Source organism: Carassius gibelio, chromosome A5 (assembly GCF_023724105.1).
Source record: "Carassius gibelio isolate Cgi1373 ecotype wild population from Czech Republic chromosome A5, carGib1.2-hapl.c, whole genome shotgun sequence".
Taxonomy (NCBI): Eukaryota; Metazoa; Chordata; class Actinopteri; order Cypriniformes; family Cyprinidae; genus Carassius; species Carassius gibelio.
This window is the reverse complement of record NC_068375.1, coordinates 35,268,035-35,290,486: the sequence shown is the minus strand read 5'-3', so window position 1 is coordinate 35,290,486 and position 22,452 is coordinate 35,268,035. Positions and strand designations below refer to the sequence as shown.

The window sequence follows — 22,452 nt, the reverse complement described above, 5'->3', positions numbered from 1 at the left end:
TAGTGACTGAAAACGTGTGTTTTCCACTAGCGTTTTCCACACGTTTTCAGTCACGACATGCAAATGTGGTTTTGTTTTGAAGGAGAAAATGTATTTTGCTGGACTTGGTTGAGACCAACAAAAACATTTGGCGAGTCCAATGACCAAGTCCGAATGCAAACACCAATTAGTCCGAGAAGATAGAAAAATCCGGACTCGAGTACTACAGCCCCAAAACACATTTTAATAAATGCCTGAAAACAGTATTTATATAGTCATTTATTTAACAAGCAGCACAGTTACAAACAAGGTATGCAATTCCTTTGACACTGTATAAAATGTACCAAAAATTAATTTTAGATAAATGCACATAGTATACAAAAAGCTAGAATAACAAATGCTTAGAATCATTACTAACCTTACACATTTTATGCACAACGGTAACGTTAGTCTTTGCTGATATTGATAGAAATGAGATCAAATAAACATATGAAAAGAGCTCTTTAATGGCACTGGAATTGCATTAACAATTTGTTTATTTTTAATATTATGATCTCAAAAAGCACTTTGACAATTATTCTTATGCTACACGTGTGCCCTGGAAAAATAGATTGGCTATATAAAGACAAAAATACATAACACACACAAAGTAACCCTAATTATTAATCTAATGTTTTGCATGTTGATGCTAGTGTTTCTGTTTCAGCAGCTCTTACAAAAGCATTGAGCTTAATTATAACAAAGATATTTTTCTCTCTAAAATAGCTTCATTCATTAACCAGTTCTGATTTCTGGATTTATTAGTGATTGTGCCTTCAAAATACAATCAATAAGTGCATTCCTCCTTGCATGAATTTGATTCTCCATCAACTACATTTCTTTAATTTATCACTTCTTGTGTACATATTTGTGCTTGGTTCACTAGTAGTGAATTAATATAGGTCACATTAACGGCAGCCTATTCTGGCATGAAACAAAAATCAAGAGGGGCATGTTTTAGCATTAGCAAGTTATTAAACCTAACAATTTCATTAGGCAGATAGCTGTGCAAGAAGCATTTCCCTAATCAAACTTTAAATCAGTTGATAAAGTGACACTAGATCCAGGAATCACTAAACCTCAGCCCTTATCAGTTTATGAGAAAATTGCCTAATCAAATTATCTTGATAATCTTTAAAAGTACTTATTTATTTACGCCTTTTCTCACTAACGAGTGAATCTCACAAAAACATATTACACACATTTCCTCTCAAACCCCCATTTAACTTCTGAGTACATTTGGGTGAGAATTGTACTTTCTTTTGATTCTCACCACTGTTTACAATAATTTTGTACTGTAAAAACAAACACTGATATGCAATTACTTGAAAAACAACTGGATGTATACATACTTTCTTATAATGCAAAAAAAAAATAAATGCATTTGATTCCCTTTAAAGGAATAGTTCACCCAAAAATGCAAATTTGCTGAAAATGTACTCATCCTCAGGCCAAGATGTAGATACGTTTGTTTCTTCATCAGAACAGATTTGGAGAAATTTAGCAATACATCTCTTGCTAATGGATCCTCTACAGTGAATGGGTGCCATCAAAATGAGAGTCCAAACAGCTGATAAAAACATCACAATACACCAAAAATAATCCAAACGACTCCAGTCCTACATTTAATATTTATGTGTTTGTAAGAAAAACATCCATCAAGATGATCTCATCGTTTGCTTTCAATCACTTAAAATGCCAGTCCTCCATCCATAAAATTGCTTTCTCCAGTGAAAAAGTAATCTTGTCTGAATCAGAATAGAAATATTCACAGATCAGGCACAGTTTACAAGCATAAACAGTCCAAACAATTCTGAACACATACAGTATGTTGGTGGATTTTGATGTGCGACGACAAGGAAGCGGAGGAAGTGTTATTTGGGATAATGGACAGGTATTTTGACCAAAAGCAGCGGTCTAAAATTAAAACCCCCTTAATAACGCAAACAGCTTTTCACTTCAAAAGATGTTAATTTATGGACTGGAGACATGTGGATTACTTGTGGATTATTGTGATGTTTTTATCAGCTGTTTGGACTCCAACTCTGACGGCACCCATTCACTGCAGAGGACCCATTGGTGAGCATGAGATGTGTTTCTCAGAACTATTCCTTTCAGCAAAATATAGTTTGTACATTAAGATTTCGTTTTTGGGGTGAAATATGAGCTGGATATGTTTTTGAGAGATTTACCCAACTTTGTGTAAATATGGTTTGATGCAAGAGCCATTCATAACAGTATGACTTTGGTATTTGCTGATTCAGTAACTGCTTTTCTAAGTGCAATGTTTCAGTGACACCATAAGTTGTTACAACAATAACATGTATTTAGCTTAACCTTAAACAGGGTTACTTAAGAAAAAAAAACCTGATTCTGACAATACTGGAAGACGTCTGTGTGCAATACTCAAAGGAATAATGATTTTTGCAGAACATAATGACAGCAGCTAAACCAAAGGGAATTTCCAGTTGCATATTATAGAACATTGTGTTATCCTTAGGGGTGTGACGGTTAGTATATAACCGTGAGACCGGCGGTTATAGTTGAACACCGTCATTAGAACTCTATAACCACCAAAACCGTGTCATTAAAATATTTTTTACAAACATTTTTTATCAAAAATTATTTTCATTTTTTAGATAGGATCATAAGATGCGCAATATATTGGGAGACATGGTTTTACCACTTAATGAAGTTTTGTAAATCGTCAGACATGATATTTACCACTTCATAAAATTTTGCTTTGTAGAAAACCTTTCTTAAAAACGAATTTCGTTTTGTACAAATTTTATCTTAATTTTAATAAATGTTTCATCAACCAATTGCATGTATTTTAATAAATAAAAAGCAAATATAGCAGACAATGATAACCGTGACATGGAAGCACCAGCGCGCCGCGTTCACTTGCACTGCACTGTGAACTAGAGCGCATCTCATTGTAAATGAAACTCAGCGTAGGCCTATGCCTCATACATTAGCATTAAATATCTTTGCTGCATCCTTTCTAGAACAGACAATGGCTTTTTTTGCGGCTCGCATCAGCAAAGCATTGCATCGCAAAACAATCAGTGGATGGCGGGCGGGTGCGGCTTTGAAATTTGCTCAAAAAACGTTGGTGCGGATGATGAGTTTTGTGATGAGTTTTAATAAACGGAGGTCTGAAATCTCTGCCCCTTTACCGATCAGAGTGGCGCTGATACGGAGTTAACCCGCTATCTCCAAGAACAACCAATTGACTCTACGGCAGATCCCCCCCCCCCGGCGGTTATGTTATGAACCGTCACTTTTGACTCGCGTCATAACCGTCATCACCAATTCTGAAACCGGCACATCCCTAGTTATCCTTACCCCGAAAATTAAGAAATAAACATAATTCAGTTAAGTTAAAAATATGCTTAAAATAATCGATCATTAACATGCTGCAAAAATGTCATTTCAAAGCAAAATGCCACTGTTTTAGTTTAGGCCTGTTTTAAGCCCAAGCTTTCAGATGCAGTGACTGAATCACCGCAGGTTGCGGAGTAATACTGAGTGGAAGTGGCTCAAATAAGATCTACCATCCACCGGTTAGGTTTTTTTCTACACTTTTTCAACTGGACATCCTCTGAGCTTGAAGCATCTCAGTCACACTCGCTAAATCTTCTTCTGGCACCTGAGACAAAAAAAGATTTAGACTGAGATGACACAAAAACACAAAGACGATTACGTCCCCATCCAAACATGCTCAAATTTTAAGGATGTCACATGCTGTCAGCTGAACAACACACATTGGTATGAAGAGTTTTTTAGGATGGGAGTAAACCGAGATGCATCATCTCATAGCAATCAGCTAAGACTGATATGGTGCATGTTTTCATGTAGAGATGGATGCACAGAGGTATTTATGGACAGACACAATGATGCATGCATGGAACAACATATTTTCAGAAGTTAAAAATACCCCTCCAAAAAATATTTATAAAAAGTTTTTTTTTATTTTTTATAAAGTATTTAAAAAAAAATATATATATTATAATTTTTTTTTTAACTCGGCACGTGGTCTTAAACACATATGTTTACAGCAAGACCTTTAGAAAATTATATAATAATATAATAATAAATAATAAAAATTAACAGTTTTAAAAGTATTTAAATGCTAACAATAATGGTTATTATTAACAACAGCAACCATAAAATAAATGCTTATATAAAAAAAAAAAATTACAATAATAATAATTGTTTTTGTGACACTGTGGCAAAAGATGAATAAACTGAAACAGATGAAGGTCATGACAAAGTAGCGCACACTTCCTTTTCTACTGCAAGGTCATGTGAACGCACGAGGACTTCAGGCTTGCACTGAACGATTAGATCATTACCATGCCCTACATAATAAAATTCTGCACATGGTTTATTTGGGTTTGCGTGGGAAAACATCCTAAAAACAGCGATGACTGAATCATGTCTCTTATTATGTCAGAATTAAAAATAAAAACCTACATTGCATTTCCATCGCCCACATTTTACTATATGGGGGGGGTCCAAAACTATTATGTCAGTGGAAAAAAATATGCTGATATTTCAAACATTTGAACATTTCCATGTTTACGGTTCTCTGGTGTCATTTAAAGGTCACATGACCTGCAAGTAAGCCGATAAATGATACAAAGTGTTTTAATTTAATAAAACGGTTTTTATTTTAAAATTGTGTATTAAATGTAATCCAGATTTCAAAATCAAATTCTAAAAATTAAGTACTTGACTTAGATTACATTACTTGTTTCAACGTTTATAATTAGTTTACAGTTACTTTGTATGGACTGCACGAATTTTGTCATATGTTGTGATTGCGATTTGAACTGTGATATACTACAAAACTACTAAAATATTTGATATTCCGTGCACAATGTTGAAGCAATTCACCAATCAGAAGCAAGTATTTCAGAGAGTCTCGTAAGAGACACATTTTAATATTACATCATATTGATGATCTAATGATCAATCGCCTGACCAATCGGGAACAAGAAAGTTTCTGCTAAAATATTTGAGGGTTTCCAGGAAAAAAGGAAAGAATAGAAAGCAAGGACAACCAGATGATCTGATTTCACATGACATCATGGAAATAGGCAGTGAATTGTCCAATTAGATCAGATTCAGAAATTCTTCTGTTTTCTGGTTACTAGGCAACCATTTGCCTCCTGTTGCTCAGTGTTACACAAATATCAAAAAAGATTCAAATGTACTAAATACATATGCTGTAGACTAGACACATAACCTCAGACTGAATGTCAGTAGATCATTAAGCACACAGTGTGATTATTATCTTTTATCACCCTGAATGGGTCTATTAATCATATTTATGTTTAATGCAATGCAAAAAACATATCAGTCAACTACTACACAGAGCTAAAATGTTTTGAGTATCAAAAAGAAAAAAAAACAGGATTACCAGAGCATGATCAAAGCTGAAGGTGCTGATGTAATACGCTGATATATCACTGTCTGCAAGAGGCTGAGAGATCTGAGCAACTATCCCACATTCATCTGAAAAAGGAAACAGAGAGAGTGAGATAATGGCAAATAACTGCAATAAATGTGACTTTCTGATTCAATATGTTGCGTTCCTTCATCTATCACTCAGCTGAACAGATTTAGCTTTTGTATGGACTAGGATTTGGATCAGACAGGAAAATATTAAGGGAGTCATTTATACACCTAGGGATCCTAAGAGGACAGCAGTTTGTAAGTGTTGTTTCTTTTCTCATTAGATTTTAACACGGTTGTTGTTGCAAGCAATGGAACATTGTTGTTTTTTCATGGTGTAATGAGTGCTCAAGAGTTTGTTTGTGTGCATATCGCGTGGCTTTTCAGTTTCGGTTTGGTAAGTAGTAAGACTTGGCCAGCTGAATTCAATAACAAGGAATCAGGTGAGTATATAATTGGTAAGTACAATGACTCAAAACTCATCGGTTTAGCTGTGCATTTATGGAATGAGCACTGTGCGATGTCCAAACTGATTGCACTGTATTTTATGCAATCAGAAATTATTGAATGTCTTAAATTAATTTTAAATCATTTTCAAAGATTTTAAATTCCTTGTTTTATTTTTATGATTATTTTATTATTATAATCAAAATGTGCTTTATAAATAAACCAAAACTCATAAATCACACTCTTTATGTTGGATGCAGTGAAATCTAGAGGCCCTATGTCCTCTACTACTCTACCCTCTATTCCAATTGGTCTCTGGAACTGCCAGTCTGCTGTAAACAAAGATTTTATTTAATCTACTGCTACTCATTCAAGTCTCAATCTCATGGCCCTAACTGAGATTTGCATCAAACCTGAGGACACTGCCACTCCTGCAGCCCTCTCCATTTAACCTTTTCCCTAATTTCTCCCAATTGAGCGAGGGGTGGAGGTAACGGTCTCCAAATAAATAGAAATTTGATCTCCTACCATCTCAAATCAACAATTCAGGCTGCTGACGTCAACACTCCATTTGCTTCATTTGACCTCAAGCGAGTGTCTACTTTATCTACTCACAAATCAGGTAACCAATTAGACCATATATTTATATACACTCTACTGCGCCACTGATAACACTTTCAGTGACTCTGTTTCACACCTCAGACCACTTCCTCATCACTTCTAACTGGGACTGAACACCAAGCTTCATAACAAATACACACTCCCTCTCTCCACTCTCAGAAGAAGACTTATCCTTTCCAATAATACTACCTGTCCGCCTGATTCTATCCCCACTCGCCTCTTTCAAGTCATCTTCTTCTTCAATCATACCTGCACTTACTCACATTATCAGCACCTCACTTCACACTGGTCATTTCCCACAACATTTAAGATGGTTTGGGTAACCCCACTGCTTAAGAAAACCTCAAAAAATCAGCACTTTTAAAAATCTACAGACCAGTATGCCTTCTTCCATTCATTGCAAAGACACTTGAGCAAGTGGTGTTCAACCAACTCTCTATGTTTCTTGCACAGAACGATCATCTGGACAACCACCAATCTGGCTTCAAAAGTGGCCACTCAACTAGGACTGAAGGTTAGGATGGTTACTGAAGCCCTGAGACTGGCAAGATCCAACGATTCCAAATCCTTATTACTCATCTTGCTGGATCTGTCTGCTGCTTTTGACAAAGTTAACCACTATATCCTCTTCTTCACCCATCATGAAGTTGGGCATCTCAGGAGCAGCAGTCCAGTGGTTGAAGTCTTACCTGTCAGGTAGGTCTTTCAGAGTGTCTTGGAGGGGAGAGGTATCCAAGTCACAACTTCTTGCTACTGGGGTTCCTCAGGGCTCAGTGCTTGGACTAGAGTCCTGCACGGGTCCATTTTTGGAGACCCGCGCCCGGCCGTACCTGCTTAGTTCAGCACCAGATCTGACCCGTCACCCGTGATAATATAAAAATTAAATCTGCTCCCACCTCGACCCGTTAATATTTGGCCCGTTACCCGATCCGCGCCCGGGATAAATCACACACTCTAAAATCATTCCAATTAAAGTGTTTTATTTTTTATCTCGCACCTCTCTCAAAATCACATCAGTGTCATTAATGTGCTAATCAAACGAAAGTGCGCTTTGTTTTGCCCCATTCAAGTAGCCTACCATCGGCACCTAAATTTTAGGAATGTCAAAATCCACCCGTTTCAGCATATTTTATGCTAGCTTGGACCACTTCTCCATCTACATGTCATCATTATGATCTGTCATGGCTTTTCCTATCACTGCTGTGCTGATGACACTCATCTCTACTTCTCATTCCATCCAGATGATCCCACAGTAGCTGTTTGCATTGCAGCCTGCCTGACAGATATTTCTGGCTGGATGAAGGACCATCAGACAGGACTCCTCGTGGTCTCAGCCAACCTAGCACTTCATCACATCTTCTCTATACAACTAGGTTTGTCCTAGTAACCATAGCTCCTTCCAGGACAGCCAGGAACCTTGGAGTTGTGATTGATGATCAGTTAATCTCTACAGACTATATTGCTACAACAGCCAGGTCCTGCAGATTTGCTGTATACAACATCAGGAAGATTATACCCTTCCAATCAGAGCAAGGTCTTGTTCTCTCCAGACTGTACTAATGTAATGCTCACTTTGTGTGCTTTCCAGGATGTACTATTAAGCCTCTAAGTGGTCTTCAACAAGCCGAAGACTGCCCACGTCACACCTCTCTTCATCAGTTTGCATTGGCTGCCAATAGATGCTCACACCAAATTCAAAGTACTGATTTTAGCCTACAAGACAACCACTGGCACTGCACCAATAAACCTAAACTTGCTAGTTCAGACCTCCAGAAGCTTGTATTCTGCAAGTGAACAACACTTTGTGGTGCCATCACAAAATCACTCTCACAGAAGTTTTCCTGGACTGTTCCCAGCTGGTGGAACGATCACAGAGACTTTAGCCATAAATTCTACTAATTATTAGGTTTTCATCAGTTTACGAACCTCCTGCAGTTTCCTCACGAAACCCTAGTCTGGGAAACCCTAGAGTAATAATAATTTTATTTAAATTAGATTACCTTTTATATAAATTAAATAATTATTTATTAAACAATTATTAGTATAAAATCATTAAAATCATAACCAAATTAAATTAAGATTACATTTTTAAAGGTTTGGTTACACTTCAATGTAAGGTGGGAATGTTACAGTCTAATTACATAAAGCACAGAGTAACATTGATTAATTACATGAACTTACTACAGGGCTACATTTAGGGTTGAATTTTGGTTTACATTTGCAATTTTGCAAAATTTACTGATATTAACATGATAAGTACACGTAACTACGGCTTAAAATTAATTAAAATACCTATTTTTTATGATTGCTTGTAATGTTGAAAGTAAATTTATAATCTTTATTTTTATTCATTTGCGTCATCCTGCATGATTTTTTCTTTTTCGTTCACTGAGCTTGCTGCAGTGCATTATGGCATGGCTAAAGGATACATGCGGCATTCAAATGGCCAAAAGAAGCCTCACCGAAGCCGAGTGGCTGTCCTCCTATTCTCACCATCCTCCATAGCTCACCAGAAGAGCTGGTGAAGAGGAGATCAGTGGGGAATCTGACACACACACACACACACACACAAACATGTGTTCATAGCAATGTGCAAAGCTTTGATATGATGACCTGTTCATGACTCTGTGAGGGTCTTACTGTCTCTGTGCTTCTGTGTCCATCACCAAAGAGATGTATCCATCAATCAGAGAGAAGGAGAAAAACACGATACATTCCATGTCCTGATCAACACTGGCATCCTCTTTAGATCTGCAGGAGAAAAATGCATTCAAAATAAAAAAATTAAAAATAAACAAGAATACTTAACCTACAACTTGTTCTAATTTAATATACCAAGGGAAATAGCTGCATACACAAAGAGACCACAATAAAAAAAAAAAACCCAGTTCACCTAATGTTTCATAAACTGTGACTTGGTTCAAGACGCCTCTTGGTGGCAGTCAAATGATAAAACAATATTGATCAGCTAAGTAATGTGCTGAAGAGGAAATAAACTCAAAGCAGTGAAAAATGAGATGCATACAGCATCACTGCATGAGTTTCTTACCTGTTAGAGTAAAACAGAACGTCTATGAGGGTTGTGGCAATCGCTGGCAGTGTGTCTGGATCCAAGCTCATTACGCAAAAATGATTTTCTGGAATCAGCACCGGATGAACTGTTGCATGTGGAACTGAACACACACGGACAATTAATCGCATAATGGATGACTCTTAAATAATCTATTTCACTATTTCTCATTATATGGGCTTTTTTAGAAGCCACTGCATTAGTTCAAATGTTGAGTCTTTTTTTTTTTTTTTTTACTAACACTTTATTCAGCAAAGATGCATTATATCAAAAGTGACAGTAAAGACATTTATATTGTTACAAAAACAATTATGTTTAAATAAATGCTGTTCATCATTAGACTTTCTATTCATTAAAGAATCCTGGAAAAAAAAATAGCACAGCTTCCAAAATTGGCGATGATAATCTTGTGACGATGATGATATCATCAATATTAGAAAGATTCCTGAAGGATCATGTCACACTGAAGACTGGATTAATGATGCTGAAAATTCAGCTTTGCATCACAGAAATATTACATTTTAAATGACATACAAATAGAAAACAGTTATTTTACATTGTAATAATACACAATATTGCTGTTTCTACTGTATTTTTAATCAAATATTTGCAGGCTTGAAGAGCATAATAGACTTCACACCGAGCCCAAACTTTTGAATGGTAGTGTATGCCTTTCTTTCACTGTTTTCTCACCCTCTCTGCCGTTTCGCTGAAGGCCGTTGCAGGCGTCCTGACTGTGGACAGGCACTGACTCTCCTCCCTCCTCTCTGAAAACATTAAACTCCTCCGCTAGAGTCTCCACCACCACCGCCAGGTCTTTCTCTCGCACCTACAACACAGACATCCCTTTTAGTATGTTAAAGCAACACTAGCTAACTTTTTCTGTGCGAGTACATCATAAATTCATTCACCAAACCGACTTTTTGTGTTATCACAAATCACTACGGTACATTTATAATGAGTGATTATTTTTGGTCTCTTGTTCGCGGGTTCGTCACCTGCGTGAATCACCACAGAAACACATATGGAGAAGTAGCTCCGGTTAGAATGTTCTTCCGCGTGATGCGTGCAGTTCTGTTTATTAACCGCTAGAGCGCCAACATTTACATAGTGTTGCTTTAATAACAAACATTATATTTAATAACCATTTTTTGCATATAAAGCACGTAACTGCACTGCATGGGCTGGTCATGTTTGTTTTGTACTTTACTTTTGTATTTTTAGCATATGGTAGCAGCACTTGCTCCCAGACAACAACATGCAAAACATCAATCACACGGTTTTGTTGTTGTTGTTGATGCACACACTGTGGGTGACTATTTGGTGCGCACCTTTAGCATGTGGTTTCTTTGCACAAAGTTTTGTAAAGTTTGGACTTTACATTCAATAAATATTAGTCAATATTGGGCCACAGTTTCACTACACAGTTTGTTTTTTTAACAAATGAAAAAAAAAAAACATTAAATCAGTCATAAAAAAAAAACTAAACTAAATTTCATGTGGATGGGATAAGCAGCCGAGAAAACTTTAAGAAAATTTTGTTTCCAATAAGCTCTAGAGCTATTAGCAAAACTGTAAATTATTATTATTACAAAAGTGTAACTGCCCTTGAAAGTATAATGCACAAAGACCGATCAACATTACACAATGTTCATCACACATCTATCAACTTATTAAATCAGAAGCGTCATAAAATTGTAAAACATTTACAAATGGCAGGTGTGTTTGATGTTAGCCATGTTTATGCTGCCTTTTCCTTAATAAATGATTTATTAACACTGTTCTGTGTCTCTGGGTTCTTTGATCCCAGCTTTGTGCTGTGTTTGACTAACCAAAGAAAGCAACAAAACTATTTTTTTATAAAAAATAATTTGAGGTTTTAGCTGAACTTAAAATGTTATTTTTTTTAATTATTTTTTACTCTTTTCATGTTAAGCTTACTCTAGTCATTTTGTTTTGTGTTTTTAATGTTTATGTTTTTTTATATAAGATATCAGTTAACATTTATTGTATTTCAAGTATTGCATTTTTTGTAACAACCCTGATTCACTGAAACAATACTTGGTGCAGTTTTCATGCTGACAGGCTTAAATTCAATAAATGTTTGTCTCAATGATCACAGAGACTCGCGCACCAGACTCGCTTACCAGAATAAAGTCGGTCTGATAGGTGGAGAGCATGAAGACGGACACATGCTGCTCGGCCAATGGAGCGATCACAGATTTAGCGATCTTGGTGACGCCCACGGCCTGTGAGCTGCTGGAGGCGTTGCCATTGGAGACGACATTGAGCGGGAGCCAAGTGGAGCCCTCCACCTGTAAGTGCTCAGACAGCTGGAGCTCTGGAGGATGAGGATGTGATGAAGAGCACACACAGAAGTCAGTGTCAGTATACAAATATACCAGTTTTAAACCGTTTGATCAATTCCTTCACATTTCACTAAATATCCATAGGAAAAAAAGGATGTTTTTAGTGGAGAACTTCAACTGAGAAACTCACCCTGCACTGTTTGAGCTACAGAACTTGAACTGCTTGTTGAGGAATGGTGCACTATTATTTTTCTAAGTGATCAAACTTGTGATTTTCACCTGGTAGTTAATAATGGCTTACATTGAAAAGGAACTACAATTCAGTTTGGAATTGTAGCTCCCAAATTTGTATATATAATTGTATGTGTCCTTGATGAATAAATTGTTCAAAAGTGAAAGTAAGGACATGCATAAAGATGACAAAATATTTCAAAAAATTATTAAGAAGCAAAACTGTTTCCAAGTGTGATAATAATAATAATTATTATTGTTAATGCTACTTGAGTGCCAAATTAGCATATTAAAATTATTTCTGAAAAAAAAAAATGACACAAAATATTGGAGAAATGACTGGCGAAAATTCTGCTTCAAATGGAAAATAATTTCATAATATTATGTAAATATTTAATCATTTTAATAGCATTCCACAATATTACTGTTTTTTGTTAGTTTTTTTTTTCTTAGAAAAAAATTAGTATTTTTAATCAAATAAATGCAGTTTGGGTAAGCACAAGAAACTTTAATTTAAAAAAAATAAAATAAAAAATAAAACACCCTTACCAACTCCAAACTTTAGAATACTGTTATATTACATGTAAATATATTTTTTATACAGAGCTGAAAGATATGATTATAATTTGTATTAAATGTTAAAAGACAAAAACTGTTTTATTAACATATAAAAACATAAAAAAATGTTTTATTGCTTGAAATACATACAACAACAAAAAAAGAAAACAAAAAAAAGAAAATGTACCAAGTCTTGTTTAAACATGTCACAGATTTCCGTCGTTACATTTCAGTGTGGTTTCAAATAATAAAACAATCAAATAAAGAGTAATTTAAAATTTTCTACCATTATATATAGCCAATCATGAAATTATGCAAATAAGAATGTTAACTCAAGTTTTTGGAAATGTACAATGTGTGTCATCGTCAACTGAACACAAGATCCTTAGGACAGCAGTTCACGTGTGTGATTTACCTTTAAATCCTTCCTCATCGAGGACAACGGTGTAATTTTCCGGAGTCTCTGTGAGACTGAAAAATTTGCATCTGTGAGAGAAAGAGGAAACCACAAGAGAGATGGAAAATAAATAGAGGGAGAGAGACAAAGAAGCAAAACCAAACAGACAGATCAGACATAATGCATAATGGAAAAAAAACACAATGGCAGATTGTTGTAAAGAGTGTTCCAGCAGGGAGGTGGTTCATATGGTACACTACTTTTCAAAAAATTTAGTAAAAAAAAAAAATGTTTTTGAATCAAGTCTCTTCTGCTCACCAAGGCTGCATTTATTTGATCAAAAATACAATAATCTTGTGAAATAACTATAATTTAAATATAAATATAATTTAATTCCTATGATGTAAAGTTGAATTTTCAGCATCATTACTCCAGATTTCAGTGTCACGTGATCTTCAGAAATCATTCTAATATGTTGATTTGCTGCTCAAGAAACATTTCTGATTATTAACAATGTTGAGAACAGTTGTGCTGCTTAATATTTTTCTCTAAAATGTATTCATTGATTAATAGAAATGTTCAAAAGAACAACATTTATTTGAAATAGAAATATTTAGTAGCATTATACATTTTTTCACTGTCACTTTTGATCAATTGAATGCATCCTTGATTAATAAAAGTTTTAATTTCTTTAAAAAAAAAAGTGAAAGTGTAAAAACTTAAGTGTAAAACAGTTTTTGAGTTCGATTATTATTATTAGGGTTGTCAAATCGATTGATCATGATTAGTCGCATCCAAAATAACAGTTTGTGTTTACATAATATATACTGTGTGTGTGTGTGTGTGTGTATACATGTATGCACTAGTCAACATTTGGAGTGGATCAAAACCTTTCATCAAAGTTGTCCTAAAACCTAAAACAAAGCAGTGCTCGAGCTGCGATACTTTACTGTACTCTTCATTCACAGCTGATTCCTGTGCTGTCTGCAACTCAGCACAATGCAATCCGGACCCCATCCACTGGGCACATCAATGCAGGGCCAAACAGAAGGAAATAATACATCCCCCACCCTCAGGGCTAACTCAGCAAAGCAGCATTGTGTCAGCTAGTCTCACACTTCCTATCAATATCTAGAGCTCCCAGGGTTCAACTTCCTGTAAGTGATCCAAAGCCTTCTGGAAAACAGAGAAAGATAGGAGTGGTGTTAAACCAACATCCTCCAGAACAGTGAGAAAAGGGAAAGGACTATGTTCCCTATAGCAGTGTGCTGTATTTCAGTTCAGATAATAGATTTCTGTGAGTGAGTGAGTGAGTGAGTGAGTGAGTGAGAGAGAGAGAGAGAGAGAGAGAGAAAAGACTTTTATTAAAGTCTTAAATTACTGATAAATCATTACCTCAACTACTAACTATCCTATGCATGTTCATTATACACACAGGAAAATTTGCATGTACTGTATGTGTGTGTGTGTGTGTATATATATATATATATATATATATATATTTTTTTTTTTTTTTTTTGCTATGCTTTTTTCAAAATTGTCAAAAGATAAACCATCAAACTCTTATTTTGACAGAAAAACACAGGGATCCATTTCACAATTAGTTTATTTTTTATTTTTCGATTAATCAATCAGGTGCCCCTAAAAGATGAAAAATTATTATAATATAATAATATAATATAATATTTTATCTTCTAGAATAGTTTGTGTGGTTTCACAGAATTGTTGCACAAATTAACAATACATTTCAGAACCAAAGTTATTAAAGAAGACAAAGAAGAAGATAACATTACCGGATGAGATAATGTTGTGTTTGTGTGAGCAATCCTTCTGACCTTTAAAAGCATAATTCACCCAAAAAAGAAATTGGTCACCACTTAAACTCTTAACATGTCCTATTAAGTAAAGCAAGACACATCAAGAACCAATGCTGCTTGTCGTCAATTATATCAAAACTGACAAGGCAAGTCAGAATATGCTCATGCATGAAGAGTATTTTAAGAGCTACAGAAAAGAAGATTTCAGTCTGCTCTTCACTCAAAGCTATTGTATGGTTTCAGACAGGTGATTGTTACATGTTGCAATCAAGAAAGCATTAATCTGGTACAAAAACAATTAGAGCGGTGGCATTAAACAAAACATTACTAACAAGTCAACAAACAACATGGGTTTTTCAATGAATATCTATAGCGAAAGGTGGTCAATAAATTATGATATGATGCCATAATTAACATAGAATTTAATGTCAGCAAATCAGATGTACAGAAAATTAAGTAAATACATATCTACCAGTAACTTGGTGATATTTAGTTATTGTCTAATGAGAACAAATCCATACATGTTTAAGTCTGCAGATACCTTTGGAGGCCTCTGTAGATATATGCAATAATAAAGTAAAATTTTTAGTGTTTTAATTTTGTCCCATGTTAACGTACAGGTAGTGAATGTCAACTGGGGGTTATTTTTTCACATGCAAAGTTTTAAATCAGGATGAAAACTTAATTTATGGGATGTATGTCAAAACCTGCATGCCCAAAAATGTTGTCTAGCCAGGTTAGACAGCTCTATTAGGTTTTACGATACATTATTTCAATCCATAGCTGAGCACAAGAAATTGTGCACTTTATTGAAAAACCGCTTCCTTTTATTGTTGTTTCAATGTGTAATGTTAAGAATAAGTTAAAGGTCTCACGTGCATGTGCATGAACTGACATTATCTGGTCATTTATCATTTCTCCAAACTAACCAAAACAGGGCGAGGCTCTTACTTTGCATTTGAACCCATTGTAAACAAGCGAGCTATGTATTTGAACTGATGTTTAATTAAGAGCTGTTGCCCCATCAAACGCGTAAAAACATGTTTGCAAACTCATACATGCGTTGACTGTTCTTACCTCGTCCGGTTTCTGAGAAATATCAGTTTGATTAGGGGGTGTGTGTACTGTTCAGGTCCCGATTTACTGATGGATGTGACTCTTAATCTATGGTCCAAGATGTGCAGGTCCATCGTTCGCTAGTCCTCCAGAAAAATGTATTCTATGCAGTGCAGGTGGATGCGTTAAATACCGCAACGTGAGTTCAGCCTATGCGATCTGTTACCAAAACGCTGCATCTTCGAGCATCGGGACGGGCACGCTGTTGCTGACTGGTTCAAGAGACTCATCCGATGTAACTCGATTCGAAAACTAATTGGAAAGTGGATCTAAAAATGATGTTTACAATGGGACATTCAGTTGTCTTCCTCCAGGGGCGTAAAATCTGATTTGAATTAGTATATTCATTTCTTATTTAAGATGTGTAAATATGTAAATAAATAAATAAATAAAAAACTCCTGTGTAAAATATTTATATTTAAAAAATCCAAAATGAAGTCATCACAAGTTATCGCGTTAAGGCGAATCCGATCAACGCTGAGCAAAGTAACAGGTATCACGTGACAATTACGCTTACATTTCGCTTCAGCAAATATTCACGGGATTATTTTACACCCGAGAACGGTAAGGAGAAACTGCCAAAATTATTGATTGTGATTCGGAGAATTATTACTTAAATCCATCAAATCTGAAAACATACGCGTCACGAAGCCCCACCCACTTTGGAACCCATCGTTTCAAGCCATTCTACCAGCTGGTGTTTTTGTATTCTACTTGTATGGGTCACACGCCCCCCTGCTCTTAAAGGGACAGCAGTATTAAAATGGCCTGTTTCAAAGGGTAACCAGCTGCAAAGCTTAAGTTTTTAAATACAGTGAAAATGACCTTGGTAACATCAAAATTATTATAAAATGTAAGAAGAGACTACAGGTCAACGGAAATTATTTAATTTATTATCCTAGAGTTTTTTTAAATTACATTTTACAACATATGGTGATAAACATGTTAAATTTAACACTTTTTATTATTATTATTATTATTATTATTATTATTATTATTGTAAATGAAAAGTTATGTTGACAGGCAGTTTCCTCATGCACTCCAACGGGCCAAATGAGGCATTAGAAAAGGAGAATGATGACTAAAAACAAGACTGTAATTTTTTAATGATATATATACTTCACGCAAAGGCACTGGGGTCTGTCAATGTAATTCTCAGATTGGTTTTAACATTGGCACACTTTTGCACAACATCTTTCAGAGTTTAGGTCCTGCTCTACTCTAACAAAACTGTCTGTCTACTTCTAGAAAGACCTGAAGACTTCAGGCGAGTTTGAGAAAAGTCACAACTAAACAGTACATATCTCCTGGTGGATTGTGTATTTGGGATCATCAGAGGTGAAACAGTTTTGATTTTACTGCAGAGGTGAATGTTCCATGGGGATCATTATTCTTGATTCCATCTTTCGGATAAGAGGCACTGTCAAAAACAGTAATAAACAAGTTTGAATGTATTGAACAGTTCTTACAGTTCTACTGAAATCCACCAGATGGCGACGTTTACAAAGAAAACATTTGGATTGTGCTTCAAATTTATTAATATTTCTAGTATACTATGTGAAGTATGCACATTTTCTTTATACAAGTAATACCGAGAATTTCCAAATCTCCCTTTAGACTGATTATTTGATCAGACTGCCAAAAGTTAAGATATTTTAACATAATTGAAAATAGCTAAAAGCATTTTTTTTTCTATTTCAGAGAAAAGCAGGTTTCATTTATGGTTGCATATTAAAACAATCTACCATTCAAAGGCAGTTTTTAAGACTTTTAATGTTTTTAAAGATGTCTTTTATGGTGAAGAAAGCTACATTTATTTGATTTAAAAGACAATAAAATCAGTAATATTGTAAAATATTATTACAATTTAAAAGAACTGTTTTCGGTTTCAATATAGGCATTTTAAAATGCAATTTATTATTTTTATGATTCAGCTAATTTCACAGTGACACTTCAGAAATTATTTTAATTTGCTCATTTGCTGCCCTAAAAACATATATTATTATAATTAATATTAATATTATTATTATTATTATTATTATTATGTAGAAAACAGTTGTTCTGCCTTTTTAATTTTTCTTCTTCAGAATTCTTTGATAAAATTCAAAAGAACAGCACATTATTTGAAATAGAATACATTTAACATAAATTTGAAATAGAAGTCTTTTGCAACATTATAAATGTCTTCAATGTTACTGTAAAAAAACATCTGCATAACTCTGAAACGCTACATTAAAATGATATGTGCACATGTTTTTTATGCACTATGCAATATTGTATTTCACACACCCTCTGTCTTTGCTCTTACTCACTTGTATAGTGCACATTGACATCCCAGCCCTCTTTCAACCAAGCAGCATTTCTGGTCTCTTGTCTGGACTGCAGGTCTTTATAGGCTAAAACACACAGAACATATTTTAAAGCACTTAATAATATGCAATGATCAGAAAAAGATATGAGCTCAGTGAAAGATGATCTTACCCCATAAATGATGAACAACATACAATTCACCGATCTGTGTGAAGAAGCCACCCACTGCTTCATTGTTTTCCTGTCTATATTTGATTGCTCGAGCCCTGGAACATTAAAAAATAGATTAAATATGCAACATGGTCATATAATATCAGTATTTTTCCTTAAAGGGATAGTTCACTTTCAGTTGCTGGTCCCCACTGACTTACATAGTGTGGAATACTATAGAAGTCAATGGGGACCAGCAACTGAAGGTGAACTATCAATTTAAGTTAACTCTACAATTCACACACAAACTTACCAATTATTTCCCCATTCGATCATAGTTCCTGGCTTCATTCAGAAATTTCGGGACAAAAACAGAGAAAAAAAGTTAAAGGAAAAGCTCACAAATTTAGCATTACATCACTTACTCACCAATGGATTCTCTGCAGTGAATGGGTGCCGTCAGAATGAGAGTCCAAACACACAACTCCAGTCCATCAATTAATGTCTTGTTAAGTAAAAAGCTGCTTGTTTGTAAGAAACAAATCCATCAAGATGTTTTTAACTTCAAGCTGTTACTTCCACCAAAAATTTGAGTCCTCTATCCATAATAACTTAATGTTCATAGATCAAGCATCAATCCCAAGCATAAACAGTCCAAAACACTTTAAACGAATGGGAGAGGACAAGAAGAGATCGACTTTTTCACTCGAGGAAGCCTTATTATGGAGTGTTTTATCAGCTATTTGGACTCTCAATCTGACGGCACCCATTCACTGCAGAGGATCCATTGCTGAGCAAGTGAATCTAAATTCTCCAGATCTGTTCTGATGACAAAAGAGCTCATCTTGGACGGCTTGAATAAAAAGGTGCATCTTTAAAACAGAATAATCAAATGTTATTTACTAGTAGCTGATATGTTCTCAGTTCATAAATGTTGGGGCCGCTTCTGGGCAGAGGCTCGTTCCAGAAACTAAACTCCAGAAGAAGCTGGTTGTGTCGGGAGATCAACATTTTACTCCTCTCTTTTCGAAATGCAAGATACGCCTGCACAGGAAACATCGTGACAAAGGGCAAACAGTACAGTATATGCATTTTGATGTTTCTGCATTTTGATGTGTTAAATACCACATTGCTGTTGAGTTTACGCAAACACTCTGTAAGAGCAGGATATCCACCAGAATACCTCCAGAGATGCACTACAAACACAAAACAGCATGTGTCACTCTAGCACTGGAACAAGATACTGTACATAAGATATTTAAACAAACCAATAAAAACAATGCTTTTTAAAGTTTGGGGACAGTAAGGTTATTTCTTTCCTTAAGAGAGAGAGAAATTAATGCTTTTATCCAAAAGTTATTCATTCATTGATCAAAAGTGACAGTAAAAACATTTATGATGTTACAAATGATTTCGCATTCTCCACAAAAATATTTAGCAGCACAACTGTTACATTTCTTGAGCAGCAAATCAGCATATTAGAATGATCATGTGACACTGAAAACTGGAGTAATGACTCACATCTTAAAATATGTTCAAACATTGTATTATCACAATTTGAAATTGTACAGATATTTCACTGCATTATTCTTTTTAATGTTTTATGAGCAAATGAATGCAGCTTTAGTGAGCATAAGGTAATATTTGTTAAAACATGAAAAAATATAATACAAAAATATGTGTTTCCATCTCACCTGCCTGATCCTGTTCACCGTACCAGGTGTTCCAACTTCCAACGACTTCACACGGATAATCTGCATCACGATGAAGTTCTTTCTGTACCTCATCCCTCAAAACAGACAGTGGGAGTAGTTTAGACACGAGGGTAACTTTGACAGGAGGAGTAATTTTTTTTTATTATTCATTCATTTAAACTTGTTTAAACTTAAACAACTTTAAACTTTTTTAAACAACAAAAAAAAGAGAAATAATCAACAGGCTGAAAAAAACATTCATGTTAATATTCAAAAATGCCATATGTTGATGTATTTGCTATTGAAACAGGAAACTGGGGCAGGACAGTATAATATATAATATGATAACATATCACGGTCACATAGGACAATCAAGCAACCAAAGTACATCACATTTAGACACGGAAGGCCTGCAAGTATCATACTGAAATCAAGACTCCATACTTTATCAGCATTATATATTGAAATTGCAAAATCCAAAGGGTGCTTACGACATTTTATTGTATGCCTCCATGTATTCTGGTTTGACATTGTGAACTGAAAAAAAAAAAAAAACAGGATTTGAAGATGTCAGGAAAGACAAACGGACCAGTATCTTGCAGGATTAAAAACTATTTGTTCTAGATGTTGTACAGTAGTTGAAATAACTTTTATCACTCAAATCATCCATTTCCTTTCTTCATACAGCTGGTCTCTTGAAAACAACAGAATTCCACAAATAAACACTTTGGAGGCTCATTTATTAAAACAATTAGTATAAAATAAGAAGTATAGGCTGTTTTTCTGGAGGAAAATTACAAGCAAGCACATCATTCATTCATGGGGATATTTTTAGCAATTCCTATCAACTATACTGCATGCACTATTTATCCCAAGGCCTAAAGATTTGAGCGCATCCTTGAAGGTTTTAGATTCATTGGCTCACACTGAATCTTGTAGAGGTTGCTGGTTTCTTTCTTGGAGAGCAGATTGGAGTGGGCATCTTTCCTGGCATCCACTTTGTGTGCAAACATGGAACTCAACCAGCCTTCATCACTTGTATGCACAAAACCTCTAAAGATTCACAAGCAATACTGTTTCAGCAAGTGATGCATCACAAGTTGCGATGCACAATATTATAAAAAGCTAGTGCACACGTGACATTTCAAGTAGTGACAGCAAAGGCCAGCAATGTGACATGCTAAATACCATCTTTAATAATTATTATGTATAGAGTTTTAATGACTTAATATGAACTTTTATTTCATATTATCATGTTTTATAGCTGACCTCCTTTTGCAATACATACAGGGTTAAAATCAAATCAGGGTCAAAATCAGATGCACAATTATATAACACTCCTTATTTTGTCAGTAAAAATACTTTTTTGGTTTATTATTTATGGTTAAAATCTGCTAAAATATAAAAATAATAATAACAAACTTGATTTATAAAAACAAACGTAGTGCAAGTTCCACTAAGTGCTCAAAGAAACAGAAATTATTGGAATGTCAGGGGAAAGTTTATTTCATGTGGAAAAATCTCGCAATATTACCTGTGCACTGTGGGCGATAATTTGAGGAACTGAATTTATGCACTTTAAAAATTCTCTTGTCAGACTGCAGGACGCTTTTATGCAGCACATTAAGCCAACACTTTACCTTCTGCATTCACATATTTTATCATAAAGCCCTGATGTTAAAAAGCAAGATTATGTCCATATTATTCATCTAATGCTCACATACTTAATATATCACTGAATGGACTCTAGATCTGCAATTTTTCTTACATTGCCGATTAACTTTGCAATCGTCTTGCTACACGCATCTGTCCGTGACAAATGCACATTACCTGGCCAGCTCTGTTGAATGCACCTTGCTAAGGAAATGCTGCTGTCTCTTGAAGATATGCAGAGACCATGCTGTCGCCATTCTTCTCCCGCGTTGTCTGTAGATTCGCGTCTACATGAAGTTGCAGGAGTTGCGACACGCGTTTGTCGAGTTAATGTTTGACGCGCGTGAACTGTTGGACTTGGCTTCTTGTGCGCCTTTGATTCGAAGAAGTTTAGAAACTCTTTATCACGATGAATAATCTGTTGATATGGTCGCTAATGGCATTAAAATCCAGTAAAAATAAAAATAAAAAATAAATAAACTTTCAAAAAAGATTAATCTGGTGTGCCTGTTGACTAGTTTTAAAGGTTTTCTGGGGGAAAAGTGCAGAATAATAATAACAATGAAATCTGATCAAATACAATATGCCTCCATGTTTT

General features: G+C 35.1%; 2 protein-coding genes across 14 annotated transcripts in view; both read right to left on the bottom strand.

Annotated features, from left to right (window-relative positions):
- The window catches only part of LOC128014100 (protein NipSnap homolog 1), an 82,932-nt gene extending 60,707 nt beyond the window's left edge, over positions 1-22,225 (bottom strand). For 2 of the 13 annotated variants that reach the window (XM_052597421.1, XM_052597384.1), the window contains exons 1-3: positions 22,032-22,222; positions 21,127-21,254; positions 20,693-20,738 (exon numbers count right to left, since the gene is read on the bottom strand). In XM_052597421.1, coding sequence (XP_052453381.1) covers positions 20,693-20,738; positions 21,127-21,254; positions 22,032-22,111 — 254 coding nt within the window. In that variant the 5' untranslated portion in view covers positions 22,112-22,222. Of the gene's footprint in view, positions 1-17,136; positions 17,468-18,359; positions 18,444-18,528; positions 18,624-18,820; positions 18,853-19,410; positions 19,552-19,632; positions 19,704-20,201; positions 20,297-20,692; positions 20,739-21,126; positions 21,255-22,031 lie in introns of those variants that run through there. The other 11 variants (XM_052597354.1, XM_052597344.1, XM_052597427.1 and 8 more) reach the window with 11 other exon arrangements.
- LOC128014083 (cytosolic arginine sensor for mTORC1 subunit 1-like) lies at positions 1,618-16,264 on the bottom strand. Its single transcript, XM_052597309.1, has 9 exons — positions 16,009-16,264; positions 13,133-13,203; positions 11,767-11,960; positions 10,313-10,448; positions 9,599-9,722; positions 9,190-9,300; positions 9,012-9,094; positions 5,447-5,541; positions 1,618-3,670 (listed from the first exon to the last, which is right to left on the bottom strand). The coding sequence occupies exons 1-9, from the start codon at positions 16,119-16,121 to the stop codon at positions 3,608-3,610; spliced, it is 990 nt and encodes a 329-aa protein (XP_052453269.1). The 5' UTR covers positions 16,122-16,264; the 3' UTR covers positions 1,618-3,607.
- Positions 22,226-22,452: the final 227 nt, after the last annotated feature.

What these genes read in the sequence shown, in the direction of transcription:
- LOC128014083 (XM_052597309.1), bottom strand. Translation starts at nt 16,121, where the DNA reads ATGGACCTGCACATCTTGGACCATAGATTAAGAGTCACATCCATCAGT. An exon ending in TCAGCGAAACGGCAGAGAGG is followed by an intron (nt 9,723 to 10,312) that starts GTGAGAAAACAG and finishes GTGTGTGTTCAG; the next exon opens with TTCCACATGCAACAGTTCAT. An exon ending in TCAGCTTTGATCATGCTCTG is followed by an intron (nt 3,671 to 5,446) that starts GTAATCCTGTTT and finishes TTTTTGTCTCAG; the next exon opens with GTGCCAGAAGAAGATTTAGC.